Source organism: Zeugodacus cucurbitae, chromosome 2 (genome assembly GCF_028554725.1).
Source record: "Zeugodacus cucurbitae isolate PBARC_wt_2022May chromosome 2, idZeuCucr1.2, whole genome shotgun sequence".
Lineage (NCBI taxonomy): Eukaryota > Metazoa > Arthropoda > Insecta > Diptera > Tephritidae > Zeugodacus > Zeugodacus cucurbitae.
In genome coordinates, this window is record NC_071667.1 from 81,136,274 (window position 1) to 81,161,189 (window position 24,916).

The 24,916-nt window shown below is 34.8% G+C and overlaps 2 protein-coding genes across 6 annotated transcripts in view; one reads left to right on the forward strand and one right to left on the reverse strand.

The window, feature by feature from the left end:
- The first annotated feature begins 153 nt into the window (after positions 1-153).
- Positions 154-17,664, forward strand: LOC105220254 (serine-rich adhesin for platelets). 5 transcript variants are annotated; one of them, XM_011196684.3, is made up of 3 exons: positions 154-1,369; positions 11,635-13,740; positions 14,334-17,664. In XM_011196684.3, exons 1-3 carry the CDS (start codon positions 1,310-1,312, stop codon positions 14,856-14,858), a joined length of 2,691 nt encoding a protein of 896 aa, XP_011194986.2. In that variant the 5' UTR covers positions 154-1,309; the 3' UTR covers positions 14,859-17,664. The 5 variants fall into 5 exon arrangements, with proteins under 5 accessions (XP_011194986.2, XP_011195003.2, XP_028901243.2 ...); XM_011196701.3 differs by having other exon boundaries at positions 11,635-13,668; XM_029045410.2 differs by lacking the exon at positions 154-1,369 and adding an exon at positions 10,414-10,625.
- Positions 17,665-20,102: 2,438 nt separating this feature from the next.
- The window catches only part of LOC105220242 (DNA-binding protein RFX2), a 31,537-nt gene continuing 26,723 nt past the window's right edge, over positions 20,103-24,916 (reverse strand). Inside the window, exons 9-12 of the mRNA XM_011196676.3 lie at positions 24,589-24,891; positions 24,185-24,499; positions 23,364-23,732; positions 20,103-23,291 (exon numbers count right to left, since the gene is read on the reverse strand). Of these exons, the coding sequence (XP_011194978.2) occupies positions 23,145-23,291; positions 23,364-23,732; positions 24,185-24,499; positions 24,589-24,891 (1,134 nt within the window). The 3' untranslated portion in view covers positions 20,103-23,144. The remainder of the gene's footprint in view (positions 23,292-23,363; positions 23,733-24,184; positions 24,500-24,588; positions 24,892-24,916) is intronic.

A 24,916-nucleotide genomic window follows, 5' to 3' on the forward strand; every position in this document is an offset into this window, starting at 1 on the left:
AATATATTATAGAAATTATTTACAGTAATCACCCAATTAAAGGCAATGTTGAACAATTAGCTGCTATATTACGGTTATGTTAATTGGAATAGCATGAAGATTTGTTGTTTAGTGTTGGTCTGCGTATTTAAGGGTTGAAATAGTTTTAGGGTGACTTGCAAATACATTTTTACTAAAATAGTAACTCGCTCTGCTAATTTTCGCTTGTTAAGAAAGTTTATGTAAATCTAGTAAAATTAAATATTTTATTCATTTAATTATTGCGAAATTTTCAAAAAAAAATCCACTCGTGTAAGTATGGTAACCCGCAGAATGTATGAACAAAGCGAGCGGAGACTATCGACAGACGTTAATTTCAAAAAGTATTCATTCAATTGAATTTCGTGTACTCTCCGTTCTCTTTCGAAATTGTGTAGCGTTGCGCTGCGCGCAGAATTGTAATCGACGTTACCTGCTCCGCGCGCAGCGCTGTCGGTTGTTATGAAATTTCTTCTCAGTGATGCTCTCAGTTGATTTTGTGCGCTCAGTGAGGAAGTGCGCGCTTTTCTACAAGTTGTTCGTTACGTTTGGATATTTTCAGTGTGATTGGATTTTGTCCCCAACAACTGCATGACCGGCCGGCTGCGAATTTGGAACGAAAAAGTAGTGAGACGAATGTGTGTGTGGAGAAGAAGGAAAAGAAACGGAAGAAACACATAGAGCCCGCTTATTTTTGAAAAGACACAAGAAACGGTTAAGGGCTTACCTAAAGTCCATGTGAAAAATGTTATTGTGCATATATTTCTCCGCAATATCGCAAAGCGATATAAAAACTATTCACAGTCGAATTGGCAATTAAAAAAACACTTTTGCGTAAACAATATTTTGCCTTTTTGTGGAAGTTAAAAATTGAAGATTCGCATTAAACAAAAATAATATGCACATAGAATCACAAAGGAAAATAGTGAAGAACGGCAAGCTGCGATTAAGAACGACTTTGAGCGAAGTGTAAAAACTCAAATTGGACAAATATATAAAAAAGCAACGTGCGAAAGTGTATAGAAGGCAATGCGAATAAGCTTAAGTAGTAAAACAATTTTATACATGCCAATACGTTTATGCGAGTGTGAAGTTGTTGCGCTTGTGGTCTTTTGTTAAACACTCGCGCCACCGGCCCCCTCGTCATGTAAACGGTTCCGTTAAATGTACATACGTTCTTACGGAACGGCACATATTTGTTAAGACCAACTAAGTTGTGGAGTTGAATCAAATAAATTGCAAGAAGCAATTAAAAAGCAGCAAATACGTGGATGCTAAGAAACTTTAAAAAATGTTCGAACTGGAGGATTATTCAAGTGGTTACCACGATGCGATCCTTAATAAATACGCTGTAAGTATTATTATTATTTGGATTTAAGTATATTCATACACACATATGCGCCTTTATATGGTTCATTAATAATCTGACAACTAAACACATACAATCTTTGTTCGCTAAAAGTTATGTTGCTAATATAGTGTTACTATACAATAAAAATTTTGCAAATTTTTAAACGCTTTTACGTTCTTTTTTTGTTTGTACGAATTTGTCTGTGTTTTTTTTTTGCTTTTACCCAAAGCTGTTTGGGCCAAGTTGACTTTGTTTAATATTTAATTGTTCTTCATTTCTTCTTCCCCCCTGTGCACATTGTTTGCGTTCGTCGTTCTCTTCAATCCGTTATATTTTGTTCTGTTTGTTTGGCTTTTACTATAGCTGTTGGATTTTTGTTTTTTTTTTTTTGTTTCTACTATTTTTTACCATTCACATTTGTTCGCAATGGTTTACGTTCGGCGCTCATTTTAGCTGCGCAAGTTGTCGCTGCTTTCCGTATACAATTATCGATTGTTTACCCTACACCTTCTGCCTCCCCTGCCTTTACAAAAAGTATACAAAAGCTGTTCGCGGTTCTCTGCCACGGCAAAGTTATCGCTGTCGGCGCTGAAGCGCTGCTTCGTTGTTTTTTTATTATCAAGTTTATTTTGTTTTTGTTTAATTTTCGTGTTTTGTCTGTGCCTTTGCGCTGCTGCCGGCCGGTTTTTTGTGTTGAATGTCATTTGTGTTCTCAACTCTCGCAGCTAGAGAGTGAGAGAATTGCGAATTTTGCTTTACGAGTGAGAAAATTGCTCACCTTAATGAAAGTAAAATTAAGCTACTCGGAGCAAGCTCCACTAGTGTACATGTGTTTTATATGCATGTTATGTACATACATACATATATGTACGGATTAAAAGAAAGAAATAATTTGTGCAAACATTTCGATTTCATATGCGGTCTCTGTTGCGATAACAAACAACACTATTGTATATATATTCTTGATGTTAACTAACATTACGAAACATGCATATAAATATGGTATAAATATCATTTAGTTTTGAGACTGATGATTATTTGTGATGATTCTTAAATTTGCTGATCCTTATGTTTTTTTTAACTTCTAAGCCGATATTGGTATTTAAAAAAAAAAACGTTTATTTTCAAATACATACCAACACTGAGTCATGCATAAATTATTTGTTTATCTTTAATTTTTTCACGCTGTATAACATAAGTACATATATGAGTGCAAATAAAAGTGCAAGTCGACGGAAATCGCGCCAAATATCAACTTCTGGTATGTTGGCACTTTGCTAAAATAGGTAAGATATGCGCTGCAAGTGTTAAGTATGTGGAATGGAACGGATCTTCTGTCTGTTTGTTTCTCTTCTTTTTGTATGGATGTCCCACCGTTGCACTGCTGCTCCCCAATAAATTTCCCTATCACACCGATATCGTTGCTGGTATCTTTGCATGTGTACCCCTCTCATATTCATACCAACACTTTTGCGAATTCTATACAACAATAATTTTATAGCAAATTATGTTTGTGTTTGTTGTGTACGTGTGTTGTTGCCCCTCATTTGTTGTTGTATTAATGCATGTGGATTTGTAGAATCCATGCTCCACACACTTTAAGCTTAATGTGCTGAATTATCTGTGGCTCATTTATTAACTAACACATGCATGGAAGAATAATGGGAGAGGGATCTGTGCTCAACAGAAACTTTTGTGAGTAACAGCAACAACAGCATACCTTTGGCCAACACCGAAAAGCACCACAGTCTTATTGCATTATGGGAAAATGTTAACTTTTAGCTCATATCGGAGTATAGCTTTTGTATTTTTATTTTTGCGTTGTTTTGTGGCTTTACACCGTTTCGCAATGTTTTTGGTTCTTATTCGCTTAATTTTACTTGATTTCTTGATATGAGCTAAGTGCTGTATCGCCGTATGTACTTATTGTTGTATATAATATGGTTTATGCCACACAATATTCCCCGCTGTAATTAAATTTTTGGTGCGACAACCACAATGGAAAGTTTATTGCACTTATAATTTGTTCATTAACCATACATAAAGACGTACATATGCTTATACTTAGAGGGAATTAAACTTTGTATACATATTTAAGCATATGCTAATAAATTATATAATGACTATTGAAAGCGTAAAGTAAATTGATCACCGTATGTTTGTATGTTTTATATGTAAGTACTCTACATTGCAAATCGTGTATAAGTAGCTGACTGTTCAGAATCTTAATTGAGTATACAATCCAGTACTTGTAAGTATTTATTGAGATAAGTTATTGCTGGTACTTCCATGCATACATACATACACTCGGGAGAAATATACCTTTAAATATATAGTATAAATATTAAATTTGTTATTTTTGCACAATTTTTTTAAATTGTAAACTTTCATATATACATTGTAATTGAATTATACTTTAATTCTTATATTATTGATAAAATAAAAAAAAATAATAAATATTCGAAACTAAAAATTTTTGCGTTTTACAAAAAATAAAAATACAAAATCGTTGGCGTGGGAGCACATAAAAATGAAATTGTAAAGCTTTGACCAAAATACAAATACAAAGAATAAAAATAAAAGAAAATAAAAAAACATATGAACAAGGAAATATTAAAAATTTCTAATTTCTAACGTAATAGTTTATTTTTTTCAAATAACCCACTTTGACTGTTTTTTATTCTGTTTTGAAGTGTATTATAAAAACATAAATCGCTGTAGAAGTCCTCTAAATGAAATGAAAAAAAAAAAACATATGGACAAGGAAATATTATAAATTCCCCGTTTTTTACTTGGACTACGTTCTGGGCTTCAAAGTAATAGTTTATTTTCATAAAAACCTATTTTAGCTGTTTTTTGTTTTGTTTTGAAGTATAAAAATCTGTAGAATTTTCCGTAATAGATAGAAATCGTTTTTTAATCATATGGTATATGCGTGTTCGGAAATATTGCAAGAATTTCCCTCCAAAAACCTCTTATGTATGCATATCAGCTGTGTAAGCATATGTAAGTATACAATATAAATATGTATGCATGTATGTAATCTAAAAAGGAATCGATTACTTACAATAATCCGGAAATAAAATTTTTGCGCTCATTATAACAACTGTTAATTTATTACATCTGGTGGGTATATGCATATAATAATAGCAGGGACATTCACCATTGTGTGTGCGCTGCATATAATTTATTGCATGAGTTACAATTACAGATTTCAATTCTTAATTCTCTAAATGTGTGCCACATTCTTTAAGATCCTGTAACTGCTAATTCATACATCTTGGGGTTGTTTCTTTTTTGTTTTTTTTTGCTTAGAGTTCACAAAATTGTGTAAAATTGCATTTGGCTCTTCGCCTCCTTTTGGTATTCTGTAAATTGTATTTTTTTCGCCTTCATGACAGCTGACAGCTGTATGTGAAGGTAAATGTTAGTAATCTTATACCTACGTACGTATATACATAAATGTGTAATCATTTGTATGCCCTACCTACTGAGTTTCAAGCACCTTCATAATTAAATGTTTGCTTTAAATTGGCTACCTGGCGAAGAAAGGCTGGCGGGCATTATTACGGTTTGCCAGATAATTTAACAGACGGTGTGTGAAAAACTTCAACAATGCTTTCGGAAAATCGGTGCTCATAAATCACACTCTATTGATAAGGCGGCCTAGAAGCTGTTTAGCCTTGGGTCTATGGCATCCTTCGCGCAATACATTAAACGGATTTTGAAGAAAGTTACACACAAATAATTGTAGTAAAAGTGAAATTAGGAAGTACTTCGAAATAATAATTTAGGCAAGGACATAGAGAAAATAAAGTCATGGAAAGAAATTAAGTATTTTTAATATTATTTGGAAGATGTTTACATTATAAATATTTTTACTAATTAATATATGCTTCATTTTCTACTTTGAATAAATTCTTCCGAACTTCTACAATAATATTCTACCCATATACATACACACACATAAATATTCCCCAGAAAGTTCACATGCAAGCACACTCCTTCTGGCACTTATGGTATCCTGTTGAAATATGAAACTTATCATTTCTGTATCTCGTTCAAAATGAATGCTATCGATTTTTTCACATACATACTTACATATTCACACAAAGTTATGCACATACAAACTCGCTATATTGCCACCTCGTCCAACGACCCTGAAAGAAGTGGGAGTAATCGAGTTAACATCCAGACAAAGCATTTTGTATGGCATTCTGGAAGGTCACAGTGTTATTTTTAGTTAACAGTTATGTATGTATGTACTACATACTTACATATACAAAAGTCTGTATTTTGCTCTGAATTTATACTACTACTTGTTGGCATATGGAATTGATAAGAGACTGACTGAAATTTTACTCCCATTTTAATTGTCCTGCGCGCCAAAAAAATGTTACATTAGGGCGGTTAGTCATACATACCATACAAATATATGTACATATGTACATGTGTATAAAGTGTATTTATATTTGAGCATAAAAGAGCAGCTGCAATACAGGAAACAGTTTACACATTTTCGATTAAAAGCCGAAAAGGATTCCAAAGAGACCGACCGACAACAGGATAGGGGAGAGCACGCAAATTGTGTGTGTACTTATTAATTATATGTAAGCTTGTAAACTTATTTTTGGGTTGCAGTAGTAACAGGCGCATCAAACATTTTGCCTTACATGTGTGTGTGTGTGTGAGTACATGCAGAAAAACATTCACATTTATGAACATTTGTACGTACGTACCACCTCTTGAACACGTAACAAACACAACGATTTGGCTAGACGTTTCCATAACACGAACGAAAGGGAGCCGAACAAGGCAACAGCTAATCGTTCAAAGGCAGCTGGAAGAGCAGCGAACACGACGGTCGGCACATTGGTAGCATAAACCATGACAGTTGGTTCTTTGGTTGGGGTTGAAAATTGCGCCTGTTGTGTAAACCACCGATGGAGTTGCCATTTAGAGAGAATTTATGCAAATATGGTGGCTTTTCAAAGTATGTTTGGGTATTACGATTTATGTAGTTAATCTCTACTAGAGTCAGGGAGAAATTTCCAACTGACTAATTGTGTATGAAAATAAAGGACTGTCTCTTTGAATACACAAAAAAGACTATAAGACTAGAAAATGAGTAATTCCATTGTTTTAGATCGTAAAAAGTATGAATTAATTCGGGATCGGGATGCAAATAATTTTTATGATTTTTGCCGAAGTATTCCCGACATCCAAAGAGGAAGAAATTGGGAATTCTATATTGGTGATTTTATATTAAACGACTTCTTAAACGATTGTCATTGTCATTGTCAACTTGCAATTTATAGTGGTAAAATGAAATATCTTTGATGGGAACACTTCATATCATAGTAAAAGAAATAAACTACAAATGGTTGAACTATAAATTACTATCATGAAGGCATTTTTAATACAATCGCATATTTCATGTGTCCAAAAAAAGCTTTTGTCGTGGAAATCATAACCCATTATTGGTTGATCTAACATCAATAAACCAAAAATATTTCGATAGTAAATGGATAAATCAAGTTGATGAACGAAGGAAAAGAGAAAATATTAAAATTTTTATTTTTAACAGATTTTTAGCAAAAACAACTTACTTTTTTGTGAAATTTTCGCCATATATTGGCTAAAAAAAGTGTAATACAGATATAAAAAAATCCTTCGTCCATCAACTAGATAATATTATTCCAAAGATGTGTGCAAAATTTGAACAAAATCGCTTAAAAAACTTTCGAGATACCGTGTCCGTGTCCACCGACTTAAAAAATTTAGTTTTGCGCTAAACGCTAAAGGGTATATCTCTTACTTGGACATTCTTCTATTTAATAAGACAAAAAATCCAAATTTAGAAATTTCGAAACCCCCCTAACCACTTAATATACAAAATTATATTCATAATCCCTTCAATTCCATAAATTTTGTGATTATTAGTTTTTCATAAATATAAAAAGAATTATTCGTTTAAATGCTACTGAAAATGTATTTACATATTTTTATTTAAAATGTAAACAGAAATTTTAGTAAAATCCTTTTTCACTAATAACGCCACCACTAAATAACGTATGGGGTAGTGCAAAGTATACCGCGATGGCAGCATTACTCCGTTTGAGCGAAACTCCATTTGTATTCGCTACGCTCTGCAGGCTCAGAATCAAAAGTTGACGACCGACCGGTCTGGAAAAATAGTAGTGGTTGAGTCTGCTGTGTGAATGTGTTTTGTCGGCAACTGTACCCAGTTTCATTGTGCCAACACACGCACGCACACACACACACAGGTACACATGTAGACACTAACATAGCCGGGTGCCGGTAGATTTGTACATGCGCTCTCCGAACATATTAATGCGCCATGTGTACCTACGAAGTGCTGGATATGACGACTCGGTAAACATACTCATTGCTGTTGTTGCAACATGCTACATGCTGTCTTCTGTCCTTTGCCGGCTTAGCCATTCTCTTTGCGCTGTTATTTCAACTGTTAAATTGTTTTTGTTCGCTGTTGAGATGTGTATGCGGATGTGTGCAATAGAAAGAGAGTGTGCGAGATTGCGAATCATGGAGAGCGCTGTGCTTGTATGTTCGAAAATCGAAATGTTGCAACTCGCAAAGGCGAATTAATGTTGCGGCAACATTAACGTGTTGCTGAAACATGTTATACAGGTTGTCTCGAAAAGTTGGGATTAAAAATCGTTGGAATTAGAATATTTTTTAAAATTCTATGTTAATGCGACTTTTTTACAGAAAAATTAAAATTTTTTAAATCATTTTTTTTTGTTATTTTTATATATTGCAAAGCTTTAAAATAAACGTAGTAATTATTGTCTTCATATAAAATTTTAAATTTCAACTTTAACGTCTTATTTGTATAGAAAATTACGAGCAACTGCAAATTATATGCAAGTCTCTTAAATGCATTCACCCCTGCCATCTACCGTCGAAACGACTTCAGACAGTCTTATGGAATTGTATTGAAGTCGGTCATGTGCAAAAATTCTCATAAACAATTAAGTTTGTTCACAAATGCATCCAACCTAAAATCGAAAAAAAAAAAAATGAAATAAAAAGTTGCGCGGGAAAATGCATCCGCCTTATCGACAGCCGATATGTTGCATGTCAGTACAACATAAGCACATACACACATATTCCCCAACAAACAGCAATTCATAAAGAGTTTTTAGTCTAACATGCACAGTGTGGAGATAAGAGATGCTCTAATGTACATTTCTTTGTATGTATGTATGTGTGTGTGTGTGTGTGTGTGTGTGTGTGTGTGGATGAATTAGTGTCATACTTCACTTTGGAATGCTTTGATCAACCTTTGCTGCCATTTGCTTATAAGAAAGGGTAAAAAAGTCTTGAGTAGCAAATGAATGCATCGACTTGGCTGCTGACACGGCGTAAATGCACACACACACATACTTGTGCATGTATGTATGTTTGTATGTAAGTAACTTCTGCATATAGTGGCCGTGCATTGTGCTCGTTGGTGAGCAGTTGTTTGTTTTGGTGGGCGCCCATCTGTGGTACAAAGTCGACATGCAAAAGAACATCGCCTTCATCATTGCGTTCTCACCCCCTCCGTTCTGCCCAAAGTTGTTTGTTGTGTACTTTCTTTTATTTTGCTTTTGGCTTTTGCTGCTGGTACTTGTTTTATTTTTTCAGCGTTACACTTTGAATTCATTTTCATAATATTCACGGTTTTGTTTTTATCATGCTTTTTGGAGACATATCTACACACATACATATAAGTACAAGAAGTATCTATGAAGCTGCAATTGCGCTTTTGCGGTGAGGTTAGTTGGCTTCTTGTTTACTTCGTCTAGCACTATTGGGAAAATTATTGCAAAGTGGATGGAACAAGTTCTATTTAAAAAAACCTTGAAATGAAGCCATTCAATTATGTGATTAATAATATTTAAGTGCTGGGAGTGTATTGGTTTATAAATTATTTTGCGGATGTTCCCTCAGTTCTACAAATGATTTCACCTGCAATTTTGTAGTCAAACAATTTCAACAAAACCAATATCTACGATCCACTTGTCAATATGTTGCTAAGAATCTCGCTTGGATTTATTCAGATACAAAATTCATAATGAATAAATGTAGCTAAATTCTATATACAGTTGAACTTCCCTAACTCGAATCACCATAATCCATAAAAAAAACTTCGATTTAGAGAGATTTCGAGATAGGAAAGGTAATTTGTATAAAATTTTACTTCTATTGTCAATTCAAGAGTTTGATTTATGGAAGTTCAACTATATGTATGTACATATGTATGTATAAATATCTATTAAAGTGTCAATCACATTCTTACAAATCTTTGTATATTTGCAGAAGTATATATAATTGCACATTTTATGCCAATGCGATAGCTGACTTCATGAGAAACCAGTTCTTTTCAGTCTCAGCTTAAAGACAAATTATGTTTACTGATTCTATAAATATGTACACAAGTGTCTGCCGGAATCATTAAACCCAATGAGAAATTGATAATTGAAATCTGAGAATACTAGTCCTTCCCCAGTTGCTTATCTTATACCTCACACCAGATAACTACTCCCCACATGATCTAACCTATCTCTTTGAATCAATGACTTCATACTACTCATCTAAACCCATTCTCTATGGACCTACCACGTCCGTACCTTGGACTTCTTGGACAAAAATATAGTTTTATTTGGTTTGCAAAGGTAATGTGAAGAGTTTTAAAGTGTATTTATCTATTTTTGAAAGTTATTTAGAGGACAAATTAGATATCAGACGATAAATGTATCCGCTGCATGCCTTAAAATTTTTTATTACATTTTTTCTAGGGCTTGATAGAGGGATGTTAAGGTATAAAATACCTTTGGGCCAAAGATGTACAAGAAAAAAGAATGTCACACATGAAGATTTTCAAGATGAGCTTCCTTCTGAAAAGCCTTTTTATAAATCCACATCTATTATATAAATTATCTTTAATAATTCTAATGCAGCTGCCATATACATACAATGCGCCAACTTTCCACCTGGCCTCTGTAACATTGCGATAATTCGTTTTCTTTCAATTTTCGTTGTGTGTTTTGTTCATTTCTTTTTATCGACTTCTCAATCGTTGTGTGCTAAAATTGGAGTTTCCTTGCGTCTGTTTGTATACGTGAAACTTTTGTTTACATTTTACTTCGATCGTTGCTTATGTTAATGATTTCATGTTGCGCGGGAAAAATCCTACCAATGTACGCATGCATGTGTGTCACGAATGGTGAGCAAATGTATACATATGTATGTAAAATTTAGTAATTTCCTGCGCCAGTGTGTGTGTGTATTTTGTATTATTTCATGCTTTGTTGGTTGCCAAGATATTTATTTAACTTCAGTTTCTGCTTAGGTACCTTGTTGTATAAAAAACAAAAACTCAAGCGGTGTTCTTTTTTTAAGATATACATACATACAAACAAACCTACCTTCCAGCTTGCTGTGCGCTCGTATGTCTTCCCAGGCGATAATAAAAGCAAACATACTTACTTACATCTTGGTAAATTTACAACAACATGGTTGCACCCTTGTAATCGCCTGGTCGAGCAGGCACAAAAAACGTGAACAAAATTCTGCGAAATTTTATATTTCTACTTACATATTCTACATACATTATGTATGTATCTACTGGTATCTGTACGTGTGTAGTTGTGCAGGTATAAAAAATGAAAAGTATTTAGAATTGTTAGCATGTTTATGTCTTTTTGTGTGTGACTTGCTCATTATCTGCCCAAGGCTGGTGGAAGTTTTTCCGTATTGGCATAGGTTCGTCTTCGTCGCTTTGGTTTTGTTGGTATTATTTATCAGCTCAGAACACGGCAATTCATTGCGAGTATGAGTGGCTAAAATGGAAAATATGCCTAGTCAATGTCTTTGCGTTTCATGCTTTCCACTTTACTTCGTAGCGTTTTGCGTTTTCTGATTGCCTGGTTTCCATGTAAATTTGTTGAAACATGTCTCCATGTGATTTATTTATTCATACTAAAGTTATAACTATAAATATTGACATACACACACACATACCTTTTATAGTAGAACTGCAAAAATATAGATAATGACAGATTTGATTATTGCAATATACTTTATCGTGCTCTAACCTAATACCACTATATACCAATGGCAAACAATTCACTACTACTACAGACAATATTACCTGTTCTGGTACTGATATTTCTTATTTTTAACCCCACTCGACTCCAATTTATTTAACTGCAATTATTTTCTTTCTCTTACAGGAGACATCGAGACCCACACTGGATCTGTACATCTCGGATTCGCTGCAGGACATGCTGGATGTCGATATACGCAGCGAGATTTCGAGTGTAGTTGGGGGAAACAATGAATTTGCTTCCCTGGTCAACGATTTGCCGTCCTCTTTTGATCACGCCATCGATGCCATTTCTTCCATACACAACAGTAGCGGTATTAGTAGTAACCACAATTCGGCTGCACTATCCTCCTCCACAAGCAGTTTTTCCTCTTGGCTGGGCAATATGTCAGGACCGTCATGGTCGTCATCATCCAACGATTACTATGTCGATTTGGGCGCCTGCGTAGATCCTGTTTCCGTAATGCCATATGTATCCTCATCATTGTTGCATAAATCGCCGAAAGTCAATTTGAATGCGAATAGTTTACAGAATTCTGTACGTTCTCCACCGCCCCCGTCACCGAACGTAAACGAAACCAAATCACATTTAACATTTTCACCTGCCCAATTGAAAGTAAGCGCCGGTGCAATGCGCAACGAGCAGCTTTACTCACACATACCAAAGCAGATAGTGGCGATTTCGTCGACAGTGACAGCGGCCACCACAGCGCCGGCCACACTGGCGACGAACTCGGCACTCCAGCGCAAGAATTCCACTGCGGTGGATACGATCAAAAAGGATTTGGGCGTCGAGTTGCGCAAGCTTACCACCGCCACGCCGGAGGAGCACAGAGTGAGTGTCGCTGGTGGTGGCGCAAACGTCATCAAGGGCAAGCAGATTGGCAATGGCGTCACAAAAAGTGTTAGTAGTGGCAACAGCAGTAACATCAGTAGCAGTAACATCAGTAGCAGTTTATTAAGCTCGAATAGCATGCTGAATAGCACGATAACGAATACTATTAAGCTGGCGCCCGGTATTGGTGGTCTCACCTTTGCCAACAGCATCGCTTACAATAAATTGAAACAGCAGTCTGCTGTGAAAACAACAACGACGAATGGACAATCAGGCGCAACGAACAGCACGATTATGCTCAAGCGAGAACGTGACTCCAGTCCGTTGCAGAGTATAAGTGTTGTGAATGCCAATGGTGGTAGCATCGGCGGTGGTCAGCAACATGTCACAAAATTGGTGGGGCGAAATGTACAAAACTCCAGTTTTACGCCAAAAAGTATCGCATCTGTACACTCACCGCTCATGCAGCACAATAGCAGCAATTCGATCGGTTCGCCATCGTCGTCGTCATCCTCATCGCACTCATCACCGTCAACGGGTTCGAGTGGTGGCAGTTTTACTGCCGGTCTCATACCAATCACTGTAAACAGTGGATCAGCCAACACATCGTCATCCTCTGCCAGCACCACAACAATTACCACCATATCCGTGAAACCGTTACAACAGCGTATCAAGGTCGCACCAGTGGAATCTGAATTTCCCAAACCCGCATATTCGTATTCTTGTCTCATAGCAATGGCTTTGAAGAATTCCCGTAGTGGTTCACTGCCCGTGTCCGAGATATATAGCTTTATGTGTGAGCATTTTCCATACTTTCGCACAGCGCCGTCTGGCTGGAAGAATAGTGTGCGTCATAACCTCTCACTGAATAAATGCTTCGAGAAGATTGAGAAACCCGCGACAAATGGTAATCAACGCAAAGGTTGTCTGTGGGCCATGAATCCGGAACGCATTTCGAAGATGGATGAAGAAGTGCAGAAATGGTCACGTAAGGATCCCATGGGTATACGAAATGCAATGGTGCATCCCGAACATTTAGACGCGTTAGAGCGCGGCGAAATGAAACATGGCAGCTCAGGTGATTCCGATATCGAATTGGATAGTCAATCGGAAATTGAGGAGACTTCCGATTTGGAAGAGCAAGAGTTAGACGACACTATTGTGGATAATATGTTCGTCGAGGAGGATATTGAAGAGGACGAAATGATGAGTAGCGGCATGGTGATAAATAATGCGGATACGCTCAGTGAAACGGGCGATATGAGCAACTGTGGTGCTGGCGAGGATGTTGTTGGCATGCAACAAAATCGTGATTTTGATATAGAGGTGAGTTTGGAGACACACAAAATTAAAAGAAAGGAGAAGTTGGTGCAAAGAGTGCTTGAGCGTGAGCAGAAGGTACATTTGCCATTTTTTATAACGACTTTTGTTTTACTTTTTGACCTGTTTCTTATTTTGGCTTTATTGTATTGGTAGACAGTATCACTTTGGAAGTAGCTTATTTTACTTTCATGTAATATATTAACTGTGTTTTTCCTTATACAAAACGAAGTTCAAACCATAATAGCTTTAAGAGTGGCGAAACGAACAACAAATTGGAATAAATTCAAGCACTAGCATAATCAAAAAAGATGTAGAAAGTGGAATAGAATAGGACTAGGTCAGCAGCACCTCAGATTGTGTAATTTTGTTGATGTTTTCACTTTGAAAGGGAGAGCATAATGCTGAAGACCCGAAGACGACTAGTATAGTCTCGATTTAATATGAAATGAAAATTTTAATAATCAACAGTATAGAAAGGCCTTAAGAATGTAGGAAAGCGTCAACTCCACTAATTATTAATCTTTTAGCTTAGGTCTTAGTTGCTCAATGTATTATTTTGCTGTATGTGTACTTGTGTTTTATTGTAATCTCGTTTCTCCTAACTGTTTATTCCGCAAAAACAAAAAAATTTAAAGAAATTAAAATTTATTTTTAATTTCTGTTTCAAGGTCGAAGATATTTACGATGCAATTGATATCGAAGACGACAAAGAAACGTTGCAACGGCATCTATCTGTGAACCAAAGCGATATAATTGAACTTAGTCCTGCCGATTTGAATGCTGCCGCGCAATCGCCGAAGCGTGCGCGCCTCAATATAAACTATTCCATTGGCCCCGCCGGTGAGTTGGAAAAGCAAATACAACAACAAAAACTGCAACAACAGCACCAACAGCAGCAGCAGCAACAACAGTTGATACTACAGAAACAGCATTTTAAACAAAATCAACAGCAACAACAACAACAACAACACATACAACATACAATCAAACAATATAAAGTGCAGTCACAGCATATTGTTGTGCAGACGATAACGAATGGTAGCAAAACAACCAAACTACAGGCGATTAATACAGCGACAAACGCCACAATTGGCAGTGTGAGTGGTGCGCTCTCCAACCTAGGCATGACACAGATCAATGGCGTACTGTCGAATAATCGTCGTAAAATACAATTAGTCAATCGAATTGTTTAAAAGCAAAACAAAAACTTGGAATTCACACACAAAGCGCCACACTCAGGCATTTGTTCCTAAAGAACAGCACTTAGATAGTGAGAACAGAAAGAAAATAAGATATTCATTTAAAATGTTTTAATATGAATAGTAATTAGTATAACCAAATATGTAACACAATGTATACGCCGGTGAAGGCAATTACTTGACAAGGATATATCTGCAGGGTATATCTTCAGCTAGCAACCCTGGTTGCTTGTTTAATATTATTTTTATTCGTTTTTAAAGTGAATTTGTTATATTTGAAATATGTTATCACACGAAAGTCGCAAGAAACTCACTCGCTTAGTCTAGGTTTTAAAAAAATCTCGCATGTGTCAAACACAGTATTCATTTTGAGTAAATACATTTCTTTTGCTTTGAAAACGAATATGCCAATAATATTAATAATAGGAGGAATAAGAAGTAATTGCATTTGTACGAATACGCTTAAAACGTTGCGTTAGTTTCAAAATGACCGAGTATAACTGCTTTGCATTGTGTTGTGTGTGTTCATAACGAATTAAACGGCTAAGTTAGAGAAGCATGCTTATATTAATTAATTAATTTCAGTAAAGTTGAAATCGATAGTTATTTTTCGCAATGAAATAATTGAATACTAAAATGCAAGCATGCTCGTGTTAAGAATATTAAAAATTAAAAGAAAAATATTCATTAAATTTGTAAGAGCTCGTAAGCGACCCATGTTCTATGAATATTTCAATTATTATATTGCAATATGACTTTCATATACAAAATTGGTGTCCAATATTTTGTAACTGTAATATTTTTAATTTTAACAGAAGTTTTTCTTTTCTTTTTTATGTATTTTGTGCGCTTTAGTTTACAGTTCTTACAAGTAAGTTTGTAACGGGCACGTATCAAATTTTACGAACTTGACAAATTAATATGCTTAATTTTGTAGCGCTCTTCATTTACGCCTTTTTCCCTAACTTGATCTCTTTGTTTCGTAAGTTTTCAACGATTTTCGATGATTTTCAACAAACTACGAAAGACGAACGATTATTAATTTCGATTTTAATAATAATTAATTTTAATGGTAAGCACACAAACGAAGCAAACGCCAACAACGCTCGAGTAGCTTCACAACAGCAAGTTTTCAAACAGTTTATTCGTGTAGTGTAAGACTCACTAATGATCTTACGAAGAAACCACTACATATACAGTTGAACTTCCACAATTCCAATCACCATAATTCACAAAAAAAACTTCGAGTTACGGAAGGTAATTTGTATGAACTTTGACTTCTATTGCCAATTCAAGAGTTCGGGTTATACAACTTCGAGTCATGGAAGTTCAACTGTACTTGATTAACTGTTATTTAATGTTTAAAAGTTTGCACGAATTCAGACGCTTGCTTTGCTTGTGTACAAAACCATAAACTGTAAATATAAACGAAAGAAAAAACAAATCGTAAAAAAATAAAAAAAATCTGACTGAGCAGAAAGTCTCTATAATAATGAAAATAATATTATTTTTGTACCTGCTGCACTTGTACATACATTTAAAAAATATAAACAAATGTGTGAGTTTGTGGGACTTTCGTATACTTAATGGATATATAATTTAATTTAATATAATTTAGTTGTTAAGCAACACAAGAGCCCGACTTTCAATACAAAACAATAAAAAAACAAAAAATAATAAATGTGAAATTGTGAAATGCAATTACCCATAAGTTTTGGGCCTAATACGCTTTTGGACAATAGTAAGATGTTTTATTTCATTGAAGATAACTTATTGTACGACTCTGGTATATGGTGGTCTATGTACAGTTGCATTTCAAGTCATTCCTCACAACATTACCTTTTGTAGTTTCTAAATATCAAATATAAAAATGTAGCATATTAAGTCATAAATATGTAAAGCCAATCTTGCCAGGTCAGTATTTAAGTAAATTCAACTGAAAAAATGAAAAAAAAAAAACAAAAAATTCCAAACATTGTTTAACTAATGTGCGGACCTACATGCTTACAATAATAACAATATTCATATATAACATTAAAAATAGTGTAGTTATGACGCGCGGTGGGTGTTTTTACTTACCTCATACATTCAACAGTCAATTGAACAAGAAACAAAAAAAAAAAAATCATTAGCACATAAACAAACATAAACAGTAACATAACCTCAACTTATTATAAAACTCTTGTAAATATTAGCTTTAAGTTATCAACTAAAGTTAATACATGCTGTAACTATATAGTTTTATTTTACATATTTAACAACAACGATAACTAATAACTACACCAAAAGGCGTTAATACGTTTACTGTTTGCATTTAATGAAGCAATTTTAATTTTAATTTTTTTCACGAAGCAGTTAATTCGAATTGCCGAATACACAAAATGACAACAAAAAAGTACAAGCATAGAAAAAAATTCATAAATATTATTTTTAATTTTAATAACTATTTAATTTTTTTTTATTCCAAATTACCGTCGTCAAATATCTTAAATGAAATAGTACAAACCTAATTTACATTTAAAGCGCTATAAAAGCAAGCTACTAACACATTCAGACGGAGACGGCGCGCGCAGTTCTGACCAAATTCTATTATAATTTTTTACGCTTCCACACATAAACGCATTTAAAGTCATTCACACCATACATATATAGAGTACATATGTATATAGCTGCATCAAAACATGTCGGTATGTATGTATGTAGTATGTAATCGAATAGAATTGGCGCATTTGAATATGTTTAGACTAGTGTATGCAAATGCATTTTTACGAGTGTGTGGATATTATACATATACATATATTTATACACATAGCGACACATATATATTATATGTTCGGATAAACGAAATGTCATGAGTGATGTTGTTGAATGTCAGCGTGCGTTTAAAACTATAGTTCGTAATATAATATAATATTAGCGCGTAAGTTTGTAATAGTATTCTTATTTTTATATATCATACACATGTAAGTAGCGTGTAGTAAGGCGAATGCGGAGTTGCGAATTTGTATGTGTAGAAACGCATTTCGTTGTGGTTAATTGATGCATATAGGCGCGAATGTTTCCTTTTTTGTAAATGAATGAATTTTTATATCTCAAAAAACAAAAGAAAAAACACAGCAAAAATAACAAAAGAAAAATAATAGTTTAGAAATGAAGCTAATTTTTTATAAAATTGTTAAAAATTATTATTTAAAGTATATACAAATGAAAACAAAACAAAATTAAAAAAAAAAAAAAACAAAAAAAGAAATTGAAAAATTCTATAAAACAAATAAAAAAAATTATATGAAAAGCCATTCAGTGTTTTATTTGTGATTTTGATTCTGCAGTTATTCGCAAGAAATTACAGACGATTGGATATTGGTGGAAGTTTTGAACTTTTGTATTAGTTTGTTGCATTTATTTAACAGGACTGGGTTGTAAACGATTCATTCAAAAACTTATTTGATTGACGTTTTCCGAATAATGTGCAACTTAACCTCAACTTATCGGACTAGGCAAGCAAGGAAACTATGAAGGTAAACTGCATTTTGCAGATGGTAAGTTGTGAATAGCAACAATATATTTAAACATCTACTAAGATTTATGGAGCGAACACTTCTCCGACCTGCTGAATGGCAGTGAAGGTGCAACATCAGGATATGGCAAACCCGACTCCGCAATCGACGACGATGGAACAGATGTTCCATTGCTCGACCAAGAAGAAATTCGAATAGCAATTATCCGCGGTGGAGGCCTTTAGATTGGCGGCCGAGCTATTTAAATACGGCGGTGAAGCACTGATAAGGTGCATGCATCAACTAAAATATGGTCGGACGATTGGAATCCCAGTGTGCTCTGTCATATACATAAAAAGGGAGACCCCATAAGCTGCGCCAATCACCGTAGGATAAGTCTCCTCAATATCGCATATAAGATCCTATCGAGCGCACTGTGTGACAGACGAAAACCCACCGTCAACGAACCGATTGAACCTTATCAGTGTGGCTTTAGACTTGGAAAATCCACCATGGACCTGATATTCACTATGAAAAGACCCGAGAGTGAAGAATCGATAGACACCACCTTTTCATCGATTTTAAAGCTGCCTTCGATAGCACGAGCTGCCTCTATGCCGCGGTATCCCTGCCTATATAAACAGACGCTTCATAATACCAGAATAGCAGTTAGAAGAGGGAAGCACCTCTCCGAGTCGTTCGTTTTCTGACAGGGCGAGTCTTTATCGATGCGATTTCAAAGTGTACAATTGCTGGCGTATTCGGATCATATCGATATCATTAGCCATAACAACCGCGCCGTTAGTTATGCTTTTTCCGGACTGCATAAGGCAGCGTTTGGGTCTGGTGGTGAATGACGACAAGACGAAATACCTTCTGTCATCAAACAGTCATCGCCTTCGCATCTTGGCTCCCACGTCAGTGTTGACAGTCATAACATTGAAGTTGTAGATAATTTCGTATACCTGGGCACCAGCATCAACACCGATAATAATGTCAGCCTTGAAATCCAGCGCAGAATCACTCTTGCCAACAGGTGCTACTATGGACTGAGTAGGCAATTGAAAAGTAAACTCTACAAGTCCCTTATCATTCCCGTCCTGATTTATGGTGCAGAAGCGTCAGCATTCAATGTGACGGCACTAGGAGTTTTCGAAAAAAAGTTTTTGCGAAAGATTTATGGTCATTTGAACATTGCCAACGGCGAATAACGCAGATGTTGGAACGTCATTATATGTGTTATTCGGCGACATTGACATAGTTCAGAGATTAAAAAGACATCGGCTATGTTGGCTAGGTCATGTTGTTCGAATGAACGAAATAACTCCAGCTTTGAAACTGTTCGATGCAGTATCCGCTGGTGGTAGCCGAGGAGGAGGAAGACCACCACTCCATTGGGAATACCAGTTGGAGAGCGATTTGGTTTTGTTTCCTATCTCCAATTGGTTCGGCCTTTTCAATGCTAATTTACGAATGGTTAATTTCGAAAGAAAAAAGTGCATATTTGGACAATCTCCAGTTGGAGCTATTTTTAATTCAGTTTATGTTGCACTCAAAGTATCTACCAACATGTTCTATGTGTCCAAATTCACAAACCTTAGTTTGCATGGAACGATCCAGTTGAAATGTATTCTGTTAACATTATTAATATCAAGTCTAGCAAATGGGTTAAGAAATCACTTCGATAATCCTTCAATCTCCTTTCCATATTCTATACCGAAGAAAAAAAACAGAAATAAAATATATTTTGTATTTCTTTATTTTGCATTACATGAATTTAGAGTCATAGTAAATAATTTGATTTCCAAAAGTGTGATTTTTTCAAGGTTTTATAGTTAGACACATCGAAATGTTTTTGTTTTTTTTTTTTTAATTTGTATATACTCACATTGCTTAAAAATATAGTTTGTAGCATATTTGCTTAATTTTAACAACCAATTCTGCATATATGCGCTGTAGTCAAACGAATTGCGCCACATTTTTGTACCGATATTTTTTTATATATATGATATAGGTAATGTATGTATGTATGTAGGCACACACATACACATACACATATACGCATATTTAATACAATGAAGGTTTGAGCATTGGAATGTTTATTGCGTTTATTATAAAATATACATTTAACAATTATATTCATAGAGTTTTTGAGCAATTACGAAATTATTATTATTGGCTATGCGCTGAACAATATAGTTTTATAGTATTCCTTTGTGCTGTTTGGTATTTATATTTCATTTTGTTTTCATTAAGTTTCTTATAAAAATACTCGATTCACATTTGTACATGAAACATTGTATGCGTTGTTAAGAATTCTTTTATTTTGTTTTTTGTAAAATATATTTTATTGTTGCTACAATATTTATTTATTTTTGTTTTTATAAAAATTGTTTTTTTTTCACATTTACTTAAGTTACTCACAAATAAGTTCTCCAGTAGAAAATAAATTTATTTATCTGTTGTGCATTTATTTTATGTAAAGTGTTTAAATGCAAGGTGACACATTTGACAATTTAAAAATAAAAAAATTAATTAAAACAGTTTTGAAATTGCGTAGCTGACTAGCAAACTGGTAAATGAAGCGCTAGAATACTAATGAATTTAAAATTCGTTTTATAAATTATGATTTGAATATAATTCTTACAAGGGTTGTGACTAATTAAGAGTTAAGCAAAGCAAAATAATTAATTTTATTAAATATATATATTTTTTAATATAATACCAGGTTTTTTGGAATGACATTATAAATTTAGAAATAAAATTACTTTTAATATTCGAAATTAAAAAAAATAAAATAAAAATTCATAACCTAAAATTTGGAAAATAATTTTTAGTTCAATTGAAAACAGTAGTAAAGGTTATACCGATTGTACTATATCTTCTACAATTTGCTAATTTACTAAATTAAGTCGTTGCATGAAAATTTTGAGGCTTTTAATTTTCCAAAATTTATTTAGAATGTATGTAAATATATTACTGGGATACGTAAATATAAATACTGTTATATGTTGAAGCTAAAAATAATTTTTACATATAATTAAATAGATTCGGAATTCGAAATATTTATATTTAATTTAAGCCATTGGTTATGATATATTCTCGAAAGTATATTCGAAATTTAAGACTGAGCTGATTTTTCTCAATATAGAAATTTTCAAAAAATTTTCACAACAGCTGGTTCTATGATACCGGAATTTAGCCGTATTTTATTCGACCAAGGGCTATTTTTTCAGCGTTCTAAATCTGTTTTGATCGGTAAGTCACAAGTCATAAGAAATTTTTCATTTTGTATATACTAGGCGACCACTTTAATACTCTGGATACTTTATCATACAAGAAACTGTCTCTGATATATCCTATTCGAAGTCGTACATAACCTAACATATTTAAAAATATACAAAGTTTCTAATTTTGTATATAATTTTCTAAAATATAGACGATATAGCAGCATTATGAAGCGGCTAATCCAAGTGATACGTATATTCTCGGGCCCCCAAAGTGCTTTAGAATAATGTAATGCTTTACTGTTATAAAAAAAAAATCAAAACAAATGCTGATAGCCAAACGCCGGTATAGTCTAGTGGAAATGGCCTCAAGATTTTTTTTCAACTTGTGTTATTTCATATATGAAAACTAAAAAAAAATATCAAAACAATGGCACCCAAATAAAATGTAAATTATAAATAGGATATATGCATTACTTCACTGGCACTGCGAAATTTTTTAAAGCGAAAACAAAAATTGGAAAAGGTTAAAAACTCTAAAAATAGCTACTTAACAAATTTTACGGCTTTTTTACAAAAAGAAAAAAAAAATATTTACACTTATTTGAGTTGTCTTATTTTCATTTTTATGCTTTCCACGCTGTGCTCCTTAATCCACAACGTGAATAAGTGCTTACAAGCAAAAGCGTGTAGTTAATTTAAGACGCCGGCTTGTTTTCTGGGAATATAACGTTTTTGAGCGGAAGCGGAAGCCCACCCAAGTGTTGGACATTTCATATTCCATCGGGAAACAAATGGCATACATTCCACGTGAAACCTTACAAAACTGACACTAGATGATATTTTATACATACATTCATACATACATAAATATGTATCTGCATAAAAAGCAACAACTATACATACAAGCATAGATATATATATATATACCATATATTATGTTATTGACACCTAAACATGACAATTATTTGCATAGTTATATATTCTTTACGTATTGTACGAATTCTTGAAAAACAACTTTACACACAATTAATCAATCAGCACCCACAAGCACACGCGCTAACGGCGCATAAACGGGGCGCGTACGATAATATTCTGCATATGGACGGCTTAACACTATTTGGTGGCAATTACAAATTGTTTGCCTACTATTTAAAAAACAAAAACAAAAAAAAACATGCGTGAAAAAAATAACCTAAAAATTAAAATTTTTTGTTAATATTAGTTTCTTAATTTGTATATATGTATTATTTTAATGTTTCTTTAAATGCTTGGAAATCGATTCGTGCTGTTTGTCGCACACACGCTTGCATACGCGATACATATGTATATTTTTGCATTCTTACATTACAAATATTTTTGGTGCTTCAATGGCGTTTCTGGTAGCTATGGCTAACTTACGTGTATATGGACTACAACTACTACTACTACCACTATAATGATGCCAGCAAGCAAAGATACTCGGCGAACTTTGCCTGCAGCACACCAACATCGTTGCATTGAATACTGCTGGGTGTCGTTCGGTGTACGCTCTGCACTTCTACCACAGCACTTACTCATTCGTGCTTCAAACGCTTCGCTGGATTGCCGACCGAGGAAGTGGCGTTGATGTTCACTGTATTATGCTGTTGTTGCTGCTGTTGTTCGTGGCTCTCGCTGATAAACTCCAACTGGTAGTCAAACTCGAAGTCAATATCCTTGTGCTGGGGAAGAGAGAGACACAATTTATTAAATCAAGCTTAATGGGTGATTCATTTTCATTTCATCTCACTTACCATGCGATCGCAGATAACCTCAATGGCGGTCTTTTGTTGCGCCTCGGCTATTTTGTGCTCGACCAGGTAAAACATGTACTCATCGTAGAGTAGACGTATCAAATGAAAACTACCGAAACTGGAAGCGGATCGTAGTGTCAGGTCACGTATAACCATGGAGCTGTAGAAGCTCCATTTGAGTAGGAATTGGCGCGCTGCCTTGGCGTATGAGGGCTTGCCACGATACTCCTGCAAGGCAGAATCAACGACCAGTTGCAGCCACGAGGCCCATTGTTCCAAGGAGCTTTGCTGTTGGAGCGCCGACTTGAAATCGTTCTCTAAACGTTGCACTACCGCCGGCTCACATTGACATACCCAGGCGGCTTGTTCCTGAAAAAAGTAGTTTTGAAATGTAGAATATTGTTAACAAGTGAAAGCTCGATTGATTTTATTTGAGACCCATATTATAATAAACCGTTATATTATGAATTTTATTAAACTTTTTTTCAATTTAATGGGTCTCAACCATATTGTAATAAACCGCTATGTTATGAATTTTAGAAAAATTAAATTTTTTCAAACAAGTGGCAACCCTGTCTCAAAAATCGAACGATTTCAGAACCAAATCTGAACATTATGGAAGATCACGCGATTTTAGTCGTTCAGCATTAGATATGTGGTATTAAACCGTTGTATTATAAATCGCATAAAATTATTTTTGAAACAGATGGCAACCCTATTTCAAAAATAATACTGCAAACGTAGCGACAGTTTTGAGAGCTACACAATTCAATTACAACCGATAGATTTCCGAAAAAATAAGAAAAAAATATGATACTAACCTGAACATTATGGAAGTCCACGCGATTTAAGTCGTTCAGCATTTGTGTTATTTGCGAACTATTTTGGAGGACGGCACGCGCTGCTTGCGCCAAATGATTGAGCGAGGTGTAGCGCCGTAGAGTCTGGCAAAATGCTGACACCGCGGCCGATTTCATTTGTACCAAGCGATCGGGCACGCCGACCATGGATTCGCACAACCAAAGCTCCAGGTTTTTAGCGAAATTGCGTATGGCTTGTGTGAGAGCATTCGGTATGGAGCGCAGCACATCCGGAATGATTACATCGACCATATTCTGGTAGAACTGATAGTCAACCTAAGTAAGATTAATAAAAATACAACAAAAATTATTATTTATTTTGCATGGCGGAATTGAAAAACGATAAATTGAAAACACCACCTCACCTCTTTGATAAACTTTTGCACTTCTGCGCAGTGGCACAGCAGATATAGTTTCGTCTTGCTCAGATACTTCTCCTCCTCGCATTCCTCCAAATTGTTGTTGTCGTTGGCACGCCAAAAGTCACGCCACAAATACTCAATGGTACTGAACTCCAGGTTCAGCACAGCATCCAAAAAGGATTCGCAGTGCTCGCGATACATGGCGCGAAAGGTCTCCACATCCTCATGCGTGAGCTCACTGCTGTACGTGTGATTCAATTCGATGGCGGGAAATGAGGGAATCGCGCCAGCGCCATCGCCCAAATACTGTGAAGCGAAAATTCAATGTAAA

What these genes read in the sequence shown, in the direction of transcription:
- LOC105220254 (XM_011196684.3), top strand. Translation starts at nt 1,310, where the DNA reads ATGTTCGAACTGGAGGATTATTCAAGTGGTTACCACGATGCGATCCTT. An exon ending in CGATCCTTAATAAATACGCT is followed by an intron (nt 1,370 to 11,634) that starts GTAAGTATTATT and finishes TTTCTCTTACAG; the next exon opens with GAGACATCGAGACCCACACT. An exon ending in TGCTTGAGCGTGAGCAGAAG is followed by an intron (nt 13,741 to 14,333) that starts GTACATTTGCCA and finishes TTCTGTTTCAAG; the next exon opens with GTCGAAGATATTTACGATGC.